Genomic DNA, 19,585 nt, shown 5'->3' with positions numbered 1-19,585 from the left:
AGCTACAGCTTTAAAACGACAAGTCTGTATATCTTACCTCATCCTTGGCTTGGAACAGAAACTCTTTCCCATCTGCTAGCCTGCAGACGCATGAAACAGGAAAAATGACTGTTGCACTCATTTATTGATACCAACAGGTGGAGTAAAGTTAAATATTTGCTTTAAATTATTTTATCCTCACCTGAGCTTGAATACATGTTTCCTCTTTTTATAGTCGTGGGCTACTTCACATACAGAGCCATCCAGAACAATGGGAACCTCTCCATGGTATGGAATGCCATTACTGGCACTCTTGCTATCTTTATAGAAACCCAGACTTCCTTTTCTAAGAACGCAGTACATGCTCTGCCATGATCTGTTGGAGCAAATTAGTCAGAGTAGTATGAACCAGTTGTTGACATAACAAAATAACTTAAAATAAAGTTATACATATATTTTACAGCCTTATTTGAGGAATTTATAATGAAGTGAAAGATACTGCAATTGCCACGGCAACAGGAGTGAAAACCAGCTTTTGACAACAAAGTTCACAAAATCTTAGAAATAAAAACTAAAGAGATTTTAAGAGTAGCGCACATCTGGTTCAGAAACTATCTTAAAAGGTTTACAAGTGTGGCGTCCCAAAAAGCTCTTTGTTCCGTTTTGATACAAATAAATTTAGTTCTGGAATAAATTAAGATCTGCTTATGTACTCGGTAATGAAGTGACTGAAAAAACTTGGATGTTTTGATTCAAACAGCTGATCAATCATTTATATAAAACTACAGATAAAATATTAGATTCCTGTATGCACAAAAATATAGAAAATGAAGGAGCAAATTAACACTATTTTTAAAGCTGTGCTTAAAGTTATATGTAACTTTAAGCACAGCTTTAAAAATAGTGTTAATTTGCTCCTACATGTTATACATGTTATACATGTTGACATGTTATAAGTTAACATGTCAACACCTAAATTTTACATGTTCATAGATAATGCTAAAGTGGTCTGTTCCTCCTTTTACAGCTCTCTTGTGTAATCGTAGTAAATCCACAATGAAAAAAAATGGAGATCTATTTTTAGGGTGTGTTTAGAATCTGAATTAGATTTCCAAGATGGACTGCTGCAAGCCAATGTTTGTCCCGACCCGAGTAATGTTCCAACTTTTTATGCTTTACCGAGAAGCTGCATGAATAAACTAATGTGCCGTTTTACCGGGTCAAGTAATTAAGAGCTTTGACTGTTGAGCTGTATTGTAAAACTAAGTATGCATCAAGCTCCTATAGACATGGGCACATGTGTCTGTATTTTGTGATAGTTTAGTCTGCCTGAAGTGAATATTAGTGTTTAAATGTTATGTTTTTTTTATATGGATAAATTCTGTCAAAAAAAAAAAAAAAACAGTAAATGATTTTGCACTATTTTTACAATATTCCTCCAACTCTAAAAGTTAGTCAAAAGCTGATGAACTGATAAACCTTTTTAATATTTATTAGTAAAAACTAGAACTAATTTTACACAGATTATAGAAACATTTTTCATTACACAGATTAATTTCACAATAATTTTACCAATATTTTAATACTTTATGTGATTCAGTACTTTTTGATATTGATAATAACCAGATGGCTTCCCAAACTCTGAAAATAATTATATTTAAAATGAGGAAAAAAAAAGTTAATTTATATTAGAGTAATTATTACATTGTAAGTGTTGATATTATGCTTTATATCATTATATGGTTTACTTTGTTAAATAGAGAGTTTGCAGAAGTAGTTAATTTGTTCTCTGTTCTGTCATTTTGTAAAAAATAATAATAAGAGTACACCTTTCATTACTTAGCATTTACTTTATTATTTGTAATAGCATATCACAAAAATTGTCTTTAAAAAAAGTGTTTAAAAAAGTGCAAGAACTTTAAAAAAGATCCACAACCATTAGAATGTGTGTGGTCCAAGTCCCATCAAATGAAATAATAAGTGCCCTTCAGCTAATTAATTTTTTCCCCAGTATGTAAACAAGTCACCACTCTCTTATCACCAAATTCCTACCTGGTAGCTGCCTTTTTGTTGTGGGACTCCATTTCCTGTTTTCGGCAGAGGATGCCCTCCATGGCTTCTGGCTCGGAGTCGGCACCGCCTCTGCTCGGTAACGTGGCAGACGGCTCGAGGCGAGAGGACGCCAGGCCGCTGTCTCTACCGGGTCCATTAACCGAATCGGACTCTGAGCCCTGTGGTTAAAACCAGACCAAAGTGGTAATGCTGGAAATATCAGAAAAAGACCAAGGGAGCAGCAAAGCAGCCGTTCACAGCCAAACACAAAAAGCCATAATGATGCTTGCTTTAACACACTGCATGATAAACTGAGGTACTGAACACGGGGTCCACTGGATTCATAGAATCACACATTACACAAGAGGTTACACTACATTATAACTGTGAGACAAACTGCACAACTTAGCTACTCACAAAGGATACATACAAGAAGCACTGACCAGCATAAGCTAAACATCCTCAATACGTTTTTGGGAAAAAAACATGATAATTCAAATTATAACCTACTTAGTAAAACCTCAGTAAGTTTAATTCCACTTTTCCTTACAATCTTTAAAAAACAAAGAAAAAAAATTTAGAGCTGCACTGAAAAATCTGCCAATTTCAGATTCATCAGACCTGCTGGTTTAAAATAAAAAATAAAAATTTTTTAAAAATGCACCATATTTATTAATTTCCTGGAAGACCTCGCAACACTGTGTGTTACTGCATAAAGACGACTCAAAGGCAACAGAGAGATCTAGGAAGCTACTTAGAAGGAAACACGTTTTTAAAGAGACGGTATGTCGTGTCTGCAGCCCATTCAGGCTGTGAGAAAGTGTAAGAAATCATAAAGGCTGAATGGAGATGCTTTGTTTTATCCTTTCGAGTATCTATATCCTATCTACACAGAGACTGCCGTTTTAGTAATAACAGCCACTGAAGCCAAAATAAAACTTCAGCAATTTAATTAACTTCCATTTGTCTTAAAATTATGTTGAAAACTTGTTTTCCAATGACTGCTCTCTTATCAGTGCCTCTCGTTTGATATATCGATAGTTAACAGCAGAATATTTAAAAATTTTGTTATAACTTGTTTTATTAGAGTTCTGAAAATAAGTAGGAAAATACTTATGTTTTCAACGAAACGTAAATAAATCTCTGCTAAGCAAACTAATCTTTGAAGTTTGCTACTTTTTTACCAAACGAAACACAAAAAAACAGAAAATATGACTTAATTTAAAATTATGCAACTTCAACAGTATTGAAACTAAGAAGGCTCTTATTCATCTCTTTTCCATCATTAAAACTATTCACTATTCAAAGCTTTAACTCCTTTAAGCAAGATACACACTCAGAAGTAAACATACAGACACTACCACAAGCCACATAGAAAAATACCACTGAACAGCTGTAATAACCACCACATTTACTCTGCCCCACATTTAGAGACTCCCGTCCTGGTCAATGCAAGCACATACACAGCAGCTGCAAACCGCAACATCAGATCCATGAAAACACCCTGTCCATGAATGTGCATCATGCCTTTTTTTTTGCAGCAATGGGACTCATTAATGAAGCTGTGTGGTTCATTAATAAATAAAGCAGGATGCAAAGAAGCAATGGCTTCTTAAAAGAAGTACTGCCGCTGACCAGGAGCTGAGTGGAGGCTGTCAAGAAGGTAAGGGGGCGTTTGGGAGGGGGAGCAACAACAAAGCTGACCATGGCTCATTACTCACACGCTCCTGCTGTTTGGGCTTACACACACGTTTAGGCTCTGATTTCTTTCCCACTGACAACGGCAGCGATAAAGACTGCTGGTAAGAATGCAATGAGAAATTGTTAAGGAGTCCATCGCTGGCAGACACTTGAATGTTAGTTCGGGGCTTGAACTTTTTAGTTTAACAAAAATGCCAACACACCAGAGTCAACAGCCATGATCAAAATTAAAACATATCCAGGTCACTTTGTGATGCTTTTGATCAGACAATGAGAAAAGATTGAACTACATGTATATAAAACTGCACGGTTTTCTTCCCAGGCCCCTCTCCTTCTCCGTAAAAGATAAAATTGTAATTGTTTTTTTTTTTTCATTTTTTCTGGCCATGTTGCTCCAGTAAATACAATATATTAATTCTAGCTATTTTCTTTAGATAACTGCATTATTCAAAATGCAGTGAATAAAAGCTTTTTCACATTTTGGAGCATTACAACCATATAGTGCAATGTAATTTCCTGGGATCTTTAGTAATAGACTGAGCGAGTGGTGCATAATTGTAAAGTGGAAGGAAAATACAACACGGATTTTAGGTAAAAATCTGAAAGGTGTGGCAAGCAATTGTCCTCAGCCTTCTCCAAACTTTGCAGAATCACATTTTCCTGCAATTACAGTTGCAAACCATTTAGGTTACTCCTCTAGCTTCCCATATCTATACTTGAATTTTGCTGCATTCTTTGAAAAACAGCTTAGTCTCAGTTTGGATGGAGAGATTCTGAACACTGATTTCAGGCTTGCCACATATTCTCAAATGGGTCAGGATTTGTAATAGGTTTGATATAAACCAGTCTATTATAGCTCTGGTGTGTTTATGTTTTTAAGGTTGGAAAAGATTTCTGACAGCATGTTCCCGCTGCCACCATGTTTCATTGTGGGTCTAAAATCCCAGTACAATACATTGAAACATAAGATTCTAATCTAACTTTTGCCAATTTTTCTATGTTAAATTAAGATTCAACACTTTGTTAAATGCCATATAAAGATGAGACACCGTTCACAGCGGTATGACAACCAAAGACAAACAATGAGAGTTACGTTTCATATGAAATGATTTTGAATCAATGGAGTTGGAATAAAATTGGATTATTTTGACTCTGCTTGGTCGAATTTTGCATATTAATAGTAATTTTAAATGACTTATTAAAAATTGAAAACACATTTCAATAACCCACTCGAATCATAAATAAATACAACATGAAATGAGGCCAACAGCATGGGAAAAAAACACGACAACGTTGGACAAGGCAAACTTGTCTCACCTGAGACGTGTCATTATCGCTGTGCATTCCATTTACTGACACCGATTGATTAAGTGTCGTCTGGTCCAGACTTGTTCTGTGTTTAAAAGACAGATGAATGTCGTGTGAACGGAAAAACAGGTTTGATTTTGCTGTCTGCTCTTTCAAACATCTCCTACCTTGCTGCTGAATCATGTGGCTGACTATGTGGCTCAGACGGCACCACCTCTTCTACAGGCGGAGGAGTAGGAGGTCGCCGTGCTCTCTCTTCTTCTTCTCGCCTCCTCTGCATTTCATGCTCCTCCAGCTGGAGAAAAAGACGACTCAAACTTTAATTGGCTGTCTTAAAGGAGGTTAGTAACGTCCTGAATCTGTCAGACCACTTCCCAGAATTGCTAAACATTTTAATAAGAAAATCTTTCAGAAAGACCAGACTGAGTTGGCACCCTGACTTCAGAGGGAAAGCGATCATTGTACTTACTGTGGTAAGTTTTTCGAGCTGCACAAAGCGTTCTTCCCAAGCTGCAGCGAGTTTCTCGAAGGCTTCGTGGCGCTTAATGAGGCTCTCAACCTCATCAACGTTAGCACCAAGCTCCGCCGCTCGGACAAGAGGTTCTTGCCCTGCCAGCCATGACTCTGCCACGTTGGCGTCTCGTCCAAACTGCAGCACCTCCAGCACTAAAGCAAATGCAAACACCAAGTTAAGTGCAAGAATAACAAATACAAATAAATCATGAAATGTCCTAAGAGTCATAATATAAGTTATTAGAGCTTGCTTCACAATCTTGGTAAGAAGACATTCAAAATAGTAGAAGGACTGTGGTAACTCATTTAAGTAAGATGGAAATAGTGGTGTTGGAAAGAAACAAAAATGAAGTAAATTAAAAATGGACTGATCTCTTAGCGGTGTTAGTCGAATGCATGCAAGTAGGCCTACTTTTCCAAAAGGTATCTTAATAAAATAGCTACCATTGCAGCATTATGTCATTTAATAATAAATTATATGACTTCCTTATAAATCTATGACTACACCATACAACCATTTTTCCCCAATGAATATGAAATGATGCTCTGTGTTCTTTCTTTCTAATAGCCCTCCAGCCTAAACCTTCCCATTTGCATATCTTCCTTTTTAAACCTGTACCTACATGCTTTTCTGTTGCCACATCACAGTTACAGTAGATGATGTAATTAATATACCAATATAATAACCTTTTGTTTCGGGACAAGATACTCTTTGAATTTTAATTTATATCTAGATTATTTAATAACGTAGTATTTAAAATTTCCATTGAAATGAAATGAAATTCTTATGCCTACCAATTTGTAAATGGTCCATCTTCTCCTGCCACTTGCTGTTGATCTTATCTCTTTTTTCCTGGAGCTGAGCCATTTTCTCTCGGATCTGTAGACAAAAGGAGCATTCAGTAAACAGGGTACTGAGCTGTATGGTATGAAGACACTAAAATCTGGTTATTGTGTTCCCTCTGAAATAGTTTTTCTTGAATCGTAGCCAAATACCTCGTCAGATGCATAATGGTTCTTGTTGATGAGGTCATTTCCCATCTTGGTGCAGGCAGTGAAACTGTCTGCTCTGGTCTCAATCTCCGATTTGATGCCCTTATGATTGACAATGACTAACTCAGCAGATGATACATCCCTTAAATGAAGCAAACAAGAGAGTTGGTGTTATTATCAGAGTTGGGTAGCGCCGACTTACATTTATTGATGTAATAAAAATACTTTTAGGAGTATTTTTTACAATGCTGAACTTTTTACTTTTACTTGAGTAATTTTATTATGATATATCGCTACTCTTTAGTTGAGTAAAATGTCTGGATACTTTATACACTATTAGTAATTTCCTAAAATAAAGAACAAGCTTGTTTTAACCAAAAATTCACCAGACACAGACTCAGTTTTTCAAAAGTTTTATACTGAAAGAAATTGTTCTGGAATTTTTTTTTCCTTTCGCCTAATTTTGTTATTTTGCAACCATGTTATGAATTATTTTCCTTTCGGTCTTTAAAATGACAAAATTTCCACATAAGTTGCGGCTGAAATATGACTGACCTCTGACCTGGGTCTTTTGAAGTGAAGACTCAAGACATACATCTTCAACATGACTTACTACTCAATAGTGTGATATTTATTTTAATTGTCTGTTTACTTTATTCTATCATCTCTTGTGTTTTATCTCGATCACTCCTCGTGTTTTATACGTTTTATCTTATTTTGCCCAATGTAAAGCACTTTGGATAACTTGGTGGTTATTGTAAATAGCTTTAAAAATAAATGTATTCATTTATTACTTTGTATTTTGGTCTTTTTGATTATATAATTTGTAAGTATTAAACGACTGTTTCGATCAGTAACTCAGTACCTGAGTAGGCTTTTTACCAAATACTTGTTTACCCTTACTTGAGAAATTTCTTAGAAGCTACTTTTTACTTTTACTAGAGTAAAAATATGTTAAAGTGGTGCTACTCTTACTTGAGAATAATTTTTGGCTACTCTACCCACTTCTGGTTTTTATATAAGCCATTCCAGTTAGTGGTAAATACTCCGTTTACCTCGGACTTTCATGCGCGTCGATCTGCACGTTGATGCCGTCCATCCAGAGCATGAGGTCTCGCACCATGTTCAAGAAGCGGAACTTCTCCACTGTGTCCAGCAGGAGGAGCCTGCGGGCTTTGCCGGCCTCCAGCAGCCCTTGCCAGGCAGTCGTCACGGCCGTTTCACTCTTTTGAATGTCATCTGCTTTTTCACCAGCATAGGCCTTCTGCAGACGTGCTGCATCATCCTGCACCTGGTTCACCTTGGAGTTAAAAGAGGAAGAGAAGGCCTTCTGTGTTCTGATCTGAAGCCGCTTTCGAAATCTAACAAGAAATCTTTTCACTCACTTGTCCGCTGAGGGCCTGGATGTCATTTTCAAAAGTGTTGTGCTGTCTGTGGAGATGCTGGACCGTGTTTAGATCCCGGCCAAGGTCTGAAGGCACCGCCTCCATCTTCTCCTTGATACGTCCAAGCACCTCCATAGCATCTTGATGGAACCTGTGCAGCTCATAGGAGGCGGCTAACATTTGCGTGCGTGTGTCAATAAGCTCTAGCAGGTCAGCCCAGGCCTCATTTAGACCGTCCTTCCATTCTGCCACGCTGGCGTTCTCAGGGTGACCGGACTCGATGAGGTCATCTGCTAACACGTTCACGCCGTCTACACGCTCCTGGCCAATGGTGCTGGTGTCACGAGCAAACTCACGAAACTTGTCCCTCAGCATCTGTGGAAAAAAAAAGAAAAAACAGAAATCGGGGCAACATAATTAATTCCGCTGAATTTCCCAGAGCTTTCACATCTTCAATTGGAGAAAAAAGACCCACCGTGACATGTTCATAGTCTTGTCCCAGTTCATGGGAGCCGGCGACCACCTCCCTCTCAGCGATCCATTGCTCCAAGTCATCTACCTCTCGCTTCAGCTGGGTCAGCCGCAGCCGTTCCTGAAGACGCACACGGCGCTCCTCTGCCAGGTCTTTGAGGCCGGCGTACAGCTTGTCTACCTGGGCTTGTCGCAAGGTGATTCTTTCACTATTCAATTGAGATTAGGAATCAAATATGTTAGTTATTAAATGACAACTACTTCTTCAGGTTGAAGACTAAGATGTGCTTCCGGACCTCTCTGGGTGCTCGCTGGTGACCATGAGACGACTGCTGTTGGCCAGCTGGTGGATGGTCTGGGCGTAGTCCTCCAGGGCCTGTTCTAGGATCTGGTGTTTCTTGACCATTGCCAGAGCACTTTGCTCATCCTGGGTAGCAAACATGAATGATTATATTTCCTAAATACACAGGATTAACAACGATCTGTTCATCTTTGTCTCAAGTTTACCTTTGCTTTTTCCTCCGACATCATGTGCAGCTCCTGCTCCCCCATCCAGGCTTCTGCTTCAGCCGCATCAGCATAGAACTGCTGTGCGCGATTGGCCTCTATCAGACGGTCGTGACGCTTGTCCGTCTCTGCGATCAGCTGGTCCCAGAGATCCCTGAGCTCAACGAGGCGTTCCTTCAGCAGTGACTGCCTGTCGCCGTCCACCTGGCTCTGAGCCTCACCTCGACGGTGGATGTCATCGATGCGAGGTTGGTGGCCCTGGATCTCTTTCTGCAACGTCTGTTTCACAACCAGTTCTGACATTATTTCTACTGGAAGGATGGTTCTTGCATAGTTTCTATTTCCATTCTTTTCCAGAGTGACATTTCTAGATATTTCCAGAAGTTAACATCATTCTGGACTTTTGAGTATTGTGGTAAAAGGTTGGCCGTTTATGGTATCTGGACCCATTTAGATGATGTCTGCTTTAAAATCATTTAGATCTGTCAAATCTAAGAATCTGTCAAAATATCAGGAATGCCTTTTGATTTTATATCATATATTTTTAAGCCAAGGGTGTCACAACATAATTATTAAATTTCTTGCTGAAAACTAAAGCATAAAAAAACTGTACCTGGTTCTTTTTGATTAACAGCTGCACAGTTGGCAAGTCTTTTCCATGATCTGTGGAAGATGCCAGAGGCATCCGTTCTTTTACCCAAAGCTGCAAATTAAATAGAAATAAAACCTCAGCAGGACAAAAATAAAACTCAAAACTCATCTATTAACTCCACTGAGTTGCTAGTGCTCACAATTTCATCTTCCAAGTCTCTGTTGAACTGATGTGCTTCTTTAGAGGCCAGCAGCTGCTGTCTCCTCAGGTTAAGAGGGTCTTGGAGCCCAGAAAAACTGTCAATGACTCGCTTCTGCTGCCCGTCTACCTCAGCCAACCCTGCATCCTCCTGGGACAGAGCAACAGCCTGACTTTGTAGGGACTGCACCTCTTTCTCTCTGACCTCCATCTGATGCTCCAACATCTACACAGGGGAAAGATTTTAAAAAATGAAAAAAAAAAGGTAAAACATCTTCATTTGCATCAGATAAAATATTTTTGGCCCAACTTATTTCTGCTATTTTTTTTAATGGAAAAATAAAAACATTCAGAGCTTTGCAGCTTATTTTGATTTCTACCTGGTGCTTTTTAAGGAGGATGTTGACGCTGGTCAAATCTTTTCCGTAGTCGTCACTGTGCAGCTGGGTCTCGATGTTTTTCAGCCAGTCATCCAGAGCGGAGCAGCTCTGTGTAAATATCTCTGCTCTGTGGGCTTCAAACAAGCACTGGTCCTTGGTCCGGGTGGTGCTCTCCAGCTCCTCCCACTGACGCTGCAGGTCCTCCAACGTCTGCTGGACCACCGGCTTCAGCTCAGGCTTCTCCGCCACCAGTGCTTGACCCTCCTTTTAGAAAAACAATTTACTTACAAATAAGAGCTGGTAAACTGTTACCAAGTTCAAAGAAGGGGGAATAAAACTTAAGGTTAATTTAAGAGGGTGTGTTTTCTGTGTTTACACACCTTATCAATCTTATCCAGCCAGTCTTTGTTGGAGGCCAGCTCTGCCATGAAGGCCTGGTGTTTCTGCCATTTGCTGTGAAGATTTCGAGCTTCATCATAAGTCATGTCCTGTGCTGTTAGCATCTTCTCGTTGATCCACAAAGTCAGCTATAGAGGAGTAGCAATATGGAAAAACATTACAAAGAGACACTATATATCACAACACAAGGCCACTTATTCAAATTCCTTCTTTAAATGACTTTACACATTAATTTGTTTAAGTGCTTAACTTTATTACCTCTTGCCCATCTTGCAGGAAGCGCTGAAGTTCACAGTTATCTTTAAGCTTTGAAAGCAGTTCATTTGCAGCCTCCTTATTTTTACAATGTCTGAAAAAAAAAAAAACAAGCATAAGACAGAATTTTCAACTCTAAACACATCAGAAAAAAAATCTGAATTTTTCCCTTATCTTTTGCTCCAGCTCTGACCTTTCCTGGATTGAATCAACTTTTTCTTGAATTTTATCTGCGTTTGCATTGGAGTCATTAATAAGGCGCCGTCCAGCCTCCACCACACCCGTTATCTTCTCCTCGCTGGCCTCTGTGGTGGTGAGAAAATCCTCGTGCTTCTTAATGGCCTCCTCTGCAGCCTGAAGATTGGTGGGCATCTCTGTGTGGGACAACACGTACTCCTACAGAGACACAAAAGCAGCACTCGCATTTCAGTTTCCCAAAAAGGCTGCATTTTTCTAAAAGCTATGAAGGAACATAACCCTATAAACTGACCGTCTCTAGTAGCGACCTTTAAGCTGTGCACTTTTCGATTTAACCTTCATTTGATGCTTGTAATATTAATAGGAATGATAGTAAATCCCCCCTGACCTTATGTTGGGATCCATTTTGATTGGCTGAAATCTTAACAAAAACATAACTTGCCAAAATATGAAAGCCAACAAAAAGTCAGTTACCGGTAACATATAGCTAAAAATATAGTTCTTTGCAAAGGTATTCATAGCTCTTAACTTTTCACATTAAATGTATTTTAATGGAATTTTATGTGATATCAACCCAAAGTAGCACATGGCTATGTAATAAAACAAAAAGGGTAAGTTATTTTTATTGTTTTTAACAAATACCTGGAAAACGTCCATTTGTATTTGCCCTCCTTTACTCTGAGATCCTAAATCAAACTCATTCCAATCAACTGCAAAAGCTTTTTGTCAAAGGAAAGCAAAAAGAGTTCCGTTTACAGTTTGTGCTACATTTCTTTTGCAGCCAAAGAAGCAGCAAGACTAAATATTCTAGTTCTGTTATGCTAGTCATTTGTAACAGGAGTACTGAAACTGATTAAGGAACAGCAGATTGTTGCAAAGAAAGCTAATGTGGTTAATTCAATAAAGTTTTATCCATATTTTGTGTTGTTCTAACCTGGCTGTTGAGAAAAGCTTCAGCTTGCTTGGCATCTCTAAGGAAAGTCTGGAAATCGAAGGCCTGGGCCAGAAGACTGTGGCGGTTCTCCCACATGCGTCGCAGCTCATGCCACCCAGTGTCCAGCGCCTGAAGCCTCTGGGCCAAAAACATGTGCTGGGCGTCCGTCTGACCTTGGGTCACTTCCTCGCCAACCGCTCGCATCTTCTCATAATCCTCCTTGTAGTTGTCAACTTCGTTCTTGATGCTCTCATGCTGGGCGAGCAAACTCTCGGCCTCAGGCAGGGAAGTGGGGCTGTCTTCTGAGGCCACTGCGGTCTGAGTGCGGGACAGCCAGGACTGGAAGTCATCCAGGTCCCTGAGGAAACCCTGAAGTTTGCTGGCTTCTCCCAGTGACTCCTCCCGTCGCTTCATGGTGGCATTCAACTCCTCCCACACCTCCTGAATCTCAGCCAGGCGACCCTGGATTTCTCCAGCTTGATCTGGATGTTCACTGGCGAGTTTTTCTGCCTCCTTTGTCAAATCATCCAACTTACCCTAAAAAAATATGAAAGCTAATTTAGATTAAGAAATAACAGGAGAACAAAAAACAATTATTTTGTCCAGGTGTTTTTATATTTCTATTTCTGCCCAGCATGCATCACTTCCATACCTGAATAGCCTCGAGGTCCCTCTCCATGCCAGTTAGCTTGCGTTGAAGTGCCATCACTCCAGCCAGGTCGTTGCCCAAGCTCTGCGTGGATTCAATCACTTTGGTTTTTTCCTTCATCCACGTCTGGCTCTCGTTACACTCCAGGTGGTAGTTCTGGATGTTAAGAGCAGATTCCAAGGCTTGCTTCTTTTGGCCAGCCAGCTTCTCAAACTCTTTCCATCTAGAGTCAAAATCCATCACATGGAACATTAAGTACAAACAGAATGGTGCTTATGGCGGTGAGAATAAAGGCATGTTCAATATTAGGTCTTACCTGTTGTTTAGCTGGTCTCTTGTCTGGTGGATTTGGTCTTTGCTGCAGTTGTCTGAGCTCAGCAGCTGCTCAGCCACTTGATTCACATCAGTGACCCGAGTACCCAAGTTGTTCATCTCAGGCTCTAGGGTGTCAAACCTGCAGCAGAGTATAATTGTTTCATTTCACTCGCTATGAAAGATTTGCATCATTATAGTACATACTCATTGCAGGTTTATGTTTACTCTGAATATTAATTTGTGCAAACTGTACTGGTTGGTAAAAACCTGGAGAGAGATATGATATCAATGCTAAAAAGAAACTTAATGTAGACAGCATTGATTTTTGAAATTAAGATCATTTAACTTTTCCATGTTGAATACTTCATTTTTTCATATTTTTCTTTAGATATATATAAAAATAAATGCTCAATATTATTATTATTTTATTTAAATTTATTTTGAGATTCAAGATACAAACAAGAAGCAAACTGGGATCAAGTTTTGCTAAAATGGCTCTTTAGCAATGTGAAGAAAGTACTGAATTTGAAGAAAGTAAGCGGAAGCATCACAATAGAAACAATTAGATGATGCACTTAGGATGGATAATGATTATACCAATTTTAGCTAATCCTAAATCACTTATGTTGTATAATGTGTATAACTAAAAAGTAAATAAAATTAAGTTTTCAAGATATTTTACAACTTTATCGTCAGGAAAAATTTAAATTGTATCTATTTTTAAAGAGAAAAAAAAAGCACTGGATTCAGCAACAATCTTGTTACATAATCATCTCTGCTTCCAACGCTCCCAAACTGACCTCTGCTGCACAACCTCCAGGTCTTCCAGCTTGGTAGGGATCTCCATGCCATCCAGCCACTGCTCCTTCTCTTCCACCCACAGCTGGCAGGCGTCGGCTTCGCTGAACATGCGATAAAGCGCCAGGGCGCCTTCCAGAGCCTGTCGCCGAGCTGCTGATAGAGACTCTAGCTCTTCATAGCGCTGCTCAATAGCAGGAAGACGTCCCTCCACCTAGAGACCGCAATTAGCCGTCATTCACCACACAGAGCATGTGATCTGAAAAGGATAATGAAAACTAAAGCAAACGTACTTCAGGGAAATGAATGTATGCCTCTGGCAGTGCTTGGGCCTGCTCATGGAGCGAGTCAATAAGGGGGCGGTGGCTTTGGATCTCCTCTTCAATTTCTCTCTGCTTGCGAGCTAACGTTTGGGTGGAGAACTCATCGTGGCCAACCTCTTGACTGGACACTTGTCTAAGCGTCTCCATAATCCAGGCCTCCATGTCGTTGGCATCAGTTTGAAACTGGTGCAAAGCCACAGATTCCTTCAGACTCTGCTCTCTGAGCTTTGTTGTCTAATAAAATTAGAGTACAAAAAACATAAATGTATACAGAATAGAAGACTGTTTAGATGTGACAAATAAAGCTGCAAACCACAACCGACCTCCTCCAGATGAGCCCACTGTCCACGGATGTCTTGGATTCTTTCCGTGATTTCCGGGGCTCCAAAGTGTCCCTCTTCAACCAAAGCTTCTCCGGCAGCGATGCTGTTGCTAAGGGGGCCGTAGCGAGCGGCCATCTCGTCCCTGAAGGCCTCATGCTTACTCAGTAGGTGAAGGGCAGACGAGAGGTCACGGCCATTGTCCCCACTGGCCAGAATCTGCTCCTGCTCCCTGATCCAGGCCGCCTCCTCACCAAGATCCCACATGAACTGCCACAGTCGACGTGAATCCTCCAAACGCTCTCGACGCGTCGCCGCAAGCTGGCCAAGCTCCTCATAAGCTTGACCCAGCAGATCGACCTTCTCACCAACAAGACCAGGTTCACAAGGTTTGTAAGCTTTCAAGAAGGAAAGAAATGAGAAAAATGTGTTTAGATATTGATGAAAAGAGAAGCATCCGTACAGAAAATGATGAAGACCGCATTAGAAGGCCTACCCTGGTCGTAGGAGGTGAAACGTTTGGCGGCTCCTTGCACTGCCTTTATCCTCTCTGCCTGAGCTGAAATGTCAGCCTCTACCAAATTGTGTTTTTGCAGAAGATCTAACACATCATGCAAATGTTTACCACTATCCTGGGACTGCAGGCGACCCTGAAAAAAAAAGACAAAAAACAAACAGCAAAGAGAAACATTTAGAGATGTTTTTTAATTTTTTTCAGTCAAAATCTGGTAAACATAATGAAGAAATGTTTTCTCAAAAAAGTTTAACATATAGAACAATGAATAGAAAAGCCATTTTAAAAAGGATTACCTTTCATTATTAGTTATTTTATTTGGTGATTATTAGATTTAACATTTTCAGAAAGCTTACCATAACCTAGCTGTCTAAGCTTAAACCTCCTAAGTAAAATAAAAAATGTTTACAACTAGAAATCAATGAGTACAAACTAATAATAAAGATGAAAAAAGTTCCTAACTGCAGACAATTGAAAATGTACTTCATTTGAAAAATCAAAGGATCAAGCAAAATACAGATTATGAATAAAGTTAATTGGTAGATAATTGGCTAACCAATACACTATAAACATATTTAAAAATGTAATCAAAACAAAAGAAATACCAAGTTCTCATTCTGCAAAGATAAAAAGAAAAGCAGTAAAACTCATTTAACCCTTTCATGCACAATATGGGTCAGAAGCGACATGCCTGAGTTTTTAAGTTTTATACTTTTCCCAATAAGTATTCATGGTATTCCAAGAATATCCAATTGTTTGATAATCATACATCTTTTATATATATTTTTTATTATAGGTGGGTGATGCTAAATACATGCAAGTGAAGTAATATGGAGACACTGATGCTTATCTCTTGTCCATCAACTAATCAGTGGAATCAGACGGCACAGAAATTAAATCTATTGTGGTTTTGAACAATGATTTTCTAATGTTTACTTGTGTGGATTTAATTATTTTTCACTTTAACAGAAAAAACAGTAGAACATAAAATTCAATTCAACACGATAAAATGCCGCAGATTGTGATAGAATTTAGAGTCAATCTTTGATACAAATAGCTGTTATATTTTTAAGTTACTTGGGTGGGTGAAATTATATAAGCTCAAAAATAAGATAATTTCATACTTGTAATGTTATCTTGCCAAGTAACTGTATTTTCAAAGGTAGTATAAGACAACACTCAGCCAGCAGGAAATAACACAGGAAGTTAGTGTTTGAGTCATGTTATGCATTAAAATGGGCGTGCATGTGTTGTTGATCAAAAGCTGACACTGATGAAAAAGAGGAAAGAAGAGTTAACTGTGCTATTAATATAATACAATTTTTAAAAGTGTGCCGGTGATTTATTTTTCTTTCACCTTGCCATACTTTTGGTCTTTTAATTTAAATCTGAATCATCAGGTGGATGAGTTGACTGCAGTAATTAGTGTCTATCAGCAAGAGCTTGCTGAAGGTTTTATTAAGCCTAATTTATATTAGACTGAATAGAACTGACATAGTATTGTCAGAGTCCACTGGGAACAACAACCAAATTATGCAGTTTCAGGTTTTTTAGTAAAATAATATACAAATAAATGAAAGCAGAAAATTGAGCATTTTTATTTTTAAAAAATCTCAAAATCTTTGATTACTACAAAACATAAAACATCACTGGTACAAAATACAGGTATGAAAATTAACACCTGTGTGTGAAATGGGGGATATGGATTTGTGAAGGCATGAATTAGCAAAGATACGGATTGACTAAGAGAGATTTAAATGTCAAAATCAAACAATTGTAATACTGGTGAACATGGAGAGGAGGCAAATGTGGTGCTTTGCAAAAAAAAAAAAAATCCCCCATATATAATATCTATAATGAAACAGAGCTCTAATTAAATGAAACTAATGAAGTCAAGCTAATGAAAGACTGGCTGTTTTATAAAGAACAGTTTTAACTTGGACTACATGAACACTAAAAATGAACAAACATGAGGAAATACCAGCATTTCAAGACTGGCAGAACACAAATGAATTAAGTTCACAGCTTGCTAAGACGGCTTGTCAAAATTTAATTCCTTTAGTGCTCCGCATGATTGTAGTCTGCCTCAGTTAACCTCAGTTAAGCCAACAATGACAGGCAACACCAGTCAGCCGTTAGCAGGAATGGTAACAGCTAATTACTGCAATTAGGAGCAACACTAAAGCTGCTGGGAAAAACTATGAACAACATCTATCTTACTTCAGAGGATTAGCTGAGCCCTTTTAGTTAATTGGACACCAAATCAACAATAGGAATAAGCACAGACATTCAGCACTTATTTAAACAAAGCCATTAAAAATGTCCATTTTACCTTTTCGTCGGCCATCCAGTCCATAATGTAACGCATCTCCTGAAACAATCTTTGTAGGTCTCGATGGGAGTTCAGACGCTCCCTGCGGGCAGCCAGAAGTTCCTTGAGGTATTCCCAAAGTCGAAGGACGTTATCCCGTCGTGCCAGTATGCGACGCACATCATGATATTTCTCTGCTTCCAGTTCTTTGGCAACAGCCTCCACAGCAGCAACCCGCTCCCAGTATGCACCGATGTCTGTCTCAATTGCTTCGTGTTTACGGGTGGCAGCTTCTACTGCTCCCAAATCAGTCCCAAAATTATCCTTGCAACAAAAAAAGAAGACTGTATGAGAATCCAGCTAATCTTATAACAAGTTTTTAAACAAATACAAGTTTTTCATCAGGTTTAAGAGGAAAAAGTACGTTTTCTACCTGAGACACTAATCTCTGGTTCTCACTCAGCCACGTCTCCCTCATTGCTGCTTTTCTGTCAAAGCGAGCCGCCAGCATCTCCAGTTTTTCTTGGCGAATCAACTCATTTCTTAGTGCAAGCTCACGCTCATGTTCAGCCTTTTCCAGTCGTTCCCAAGCCTGCCAAACAGATGGATGCACAAGATGCCCGAATCATGCAGCAGACATGACACAAAAGTTTTACAAAGAATAAAAATTTTTAAGAATTAGAGGAAAATATTTCCATTTTATTATTTGCTACATTTTTATATCCTTTTCAGGTACTGAAATGTGTACAGTGCCAGCCACATTTATTAGCTCTGGTAAAGATGTTAAAAACCTAGAATAAATGCATGTTTATTCCAGCATGGGTACAGTATCTCTAGTATCTCTAGCAATTCATTTAAAATAAAACATCACTGATTGCTGCACCTTGCAGCATTGGCTGGTGACGCCGGTGTGGGCTGTTTGATAGAAAACAATAGGGGTGTTTGCTCATCACCCACATCTGAGGTTGTCAATGTGCGTTGCTTTCACATTCTGTCCTTTTTTAGTCAGAGATTACACAATTAATTTCAGGCGTTTTACACATTCTTTTACAGGGTTGCTGTTGAATATATCTGGTCTTGTATTTAAAACAAGCCCTACCTTATTTATATCAGAGATGAGTTTGCCTTCTTTTGGCATGTAAACTTTCTGATTATTTGCTCTCATTTTGCTTTGGATGGTAAAGAGAAGGACCTCCAGGTTCCCCTTTTCTGTAAATCTGTGGAGACAAAACATATTTTGGATTTTATAAAAATATATTTATATATATTTTACCCTTTACGAGCTTCCATCAGGCAAACTAATACTCACTTAGGGGGTTTCTCCACAGTCCGGTAGGAGTTGAAGGCCTGAAGCTGGTTCTGAACAGCACTCAGAGAGTTAGCCAGCTGCCGATCATTAAGTGTCAGTATGGTCTGCTCAATCCATTGCAGCAGCTCTGATGCCAGGGTCTCGTACTTCTCTATCAGTTGGTCAGCTTCAATGGCGTAATCGAGTACCTGCAGCCAAAACAATTAGTGATTCCACATAAATGGGACGGAAATATTTATACATCCGTCATGCTCTGCCTAATATATCCAAGCATATTTTCAAGTGGAAAGCTGTCTAACATCTATGTGCTGTCATCTCATCTTGAGTAGATAATTATCTGTACACTCCTTCAGTTCTTGGTAATCAAGAACCACAAGGGAGCTAATAGGTCAGAGACGAGCAAAAACAAAGAGGATTTCTTCTATCCAAAAATAACTCAAACCCCAAAACCTTCTATAGCTATTTAACCAAACTATTGACACTTAAAAAGTTCTTGCTTTTAAATTATAAAGTCACTTAGCCAAAAGTCTCAACTCAGACACACACACACACACACACACACACACACACAGAGCTAACCTTTCCAATTCGTTTTCCCTCCACTGCCAGAGCTTTCATCTTAGAGAAGTAATGATAATAGGTGGCCACATACGTGATGATTGACTTCTCATCTGGCTGATCAACATTGACATCTGGAAGAGAGGAATAAAACAAAGTTAAAGTGCTGTGCTCCAAATATCACTTGATCAAAAAACAAGAACAAGAAGTGTTCAGCTCTATCCACCTTTTAATTCTTTAAACAGCCTTTTGTGATGGTATTAAAGTTGACAATAATTAGTGCTGTCCAAGACTAATTGACTTTATTAAACTTAATAAAACTTGCAACTTAAATGCAGTTATTTTAGAGAAAAGCTGAATGCCTCAATGAAGCCAACAGCCACCTACCCTCTGGGTCCAATAGTTTAGTGAGGCCCATTTCCTTCTCAGCCACATTAAAAGCATTCTGGAGATTGTAGTGAGCATTGGACCTTTTCAGGTTGTCGAACTCAATCAAGTCAGGCCTGCAGACAATGAGAAACAGACGTTTTAATAGGAGCAGGATACAGATAAGAAGAAATGTCAAAACATTCAAGCCATCAGCTATTAAAAAAAATCTGTTTTGCGAAAGACATATGTAAAAA

The 19,585-nt window shown here is 38.9% G+C and overlaps 1 protein-coding gene across 5 annotated transcripts in view; it reads right to left on the bottom strand.

Moving 5' to 3' along the window:
- The window catches only part of sptbn2 (spectrin, beta, non-erythrocytic 2), a 56,723-nt gene that overhangs the window by 4,003 nt on the left and 33,135 nt on the right, over nt 1-19,585 (bottom strand). For 2 of the 5 annotated variants that reach the window (XM_028032421.1, XM_028032423.1), the window contains 33 exons: nt 19,350-19,465; nt 18,984-19,096; nt 18,405-18,592; nt 18,195-18,312; nt 17,529-17,687; nt 17,117-17,419; nt 14,767-14,920; nt 14,274-14,668; nt 13,921-14,184; nt 13,630-13,841; nt 12,831-12,968; nt 12,518-12,737; nt 11,866-12,402; nt 10,927-11,129; nt 10,737-10,827; nt 10,460-10,606; nt 10,080-10,343; nt 9,701-9,925; nt 9,523-9,612; nt 8,910-9,188; nt 8,699-8,829; nt 8,407-8,611; nt 7,932-8,306; nt 7,602-7,846; nt 6,550-6,688; nt 6,349-6,433; nt 5,510-5,706; nt 5,208-5,335; nt 5,050-5,125; nt 3,753-3,830; nt 2,032-2,210; nt 182-355; nt 38-80 (listed from right to left, as the gene is read on the bottom strand). In XM_028032421.1, coding sequence (XP_027888222.1) covers nt 38-80; nt 182-355; nt 2,032-2,210; nt 3,753-3,830; nt 5,050-5,125; nt 5,208-5,335; nt 5,510-5,706; nt 6,349-6,433; nt 6,550-6,688; nt 7,602-7,846; nt 7,932-8,306; nt 8,407-8,611; nt 8,699-8,829; nt 8,910-9,188; nt 9,523-9,612; nt 9,701-9,925; nt 10,080-10,343; nt 10,460-10,606; nt 10,737-10,827; nt 10,927-11,129; nt 11,866-12,402; nt 12,518-12,737; nt 12,831-12,968; nt 13,630-13,841; nt 13,921-14,184; nt 14,274-14,668; nt 14,767-14,920; nt 17,117-17,419; nt 17,529-17,687; nt 18,195-18,312; nt 18,405-18,592; nt 18,984-19,096; nt 19,350-19,465 — 6,271 coding nt within the window. The remainder of the gene's footprint in view (nt 1-37; nt 81-181; nt 356-2,031; nt 2,211-3,752; nt 3,831-5,049; nt 5,126-5,207; nt 5,336-5,509; nt 5,707-6,348; nt 6,434-6,549; nt 6,689-7,601; nt 7,847-7,931; nt 8,307-8,406; nt 8,612-8,698; nt 8,830-8,909; nt 9,189-9,522; nt 9,613-9,700; nt 9,926-10,079; nt 10,344-10,459; nt 10,607-10,736; nt 10,828-10,926; nt 11,130-11,865; nt 12,403-12,517; nt 12,738-12,830; nt 12,969-13,629; nt 13,842-13,920; nt 14,185-14,273; nt 14,669-14,766; nt 14,921-17,116; nt 17,420-17,528; nt 17,688-18,194; nt 18,313-18,404; nt 18,593-18,983; nt 19,097-19,349; nt 19,466-19,585) is intronic. The other 3 variants (XM_028032424.1, XM_028032425.1, XM_028032422.1) reach the window with 2 other exon arrangements.

This window comes from Xiphophorus couchianus, chromosome 11, assembly GCF_001444195.1.
Source record: "Xiphophorus couchianus chromosome 11, X_couchianus-1.0, whole genome shotgun sequence".
NCBI classification, from domain to species: domain Eukaryota; kingdom Metazoa; phylum Chordata; class Actinopteri; order Cyprinodontiformes; family Poeciliidae; genus Xiphophorus; species Xiphophorus couchianus.
The sequence above is the reverse complement of the archived record's forward strand: the minus strand, read 5'-3'. Positions and strand labels throughout refer to the sequence as shown.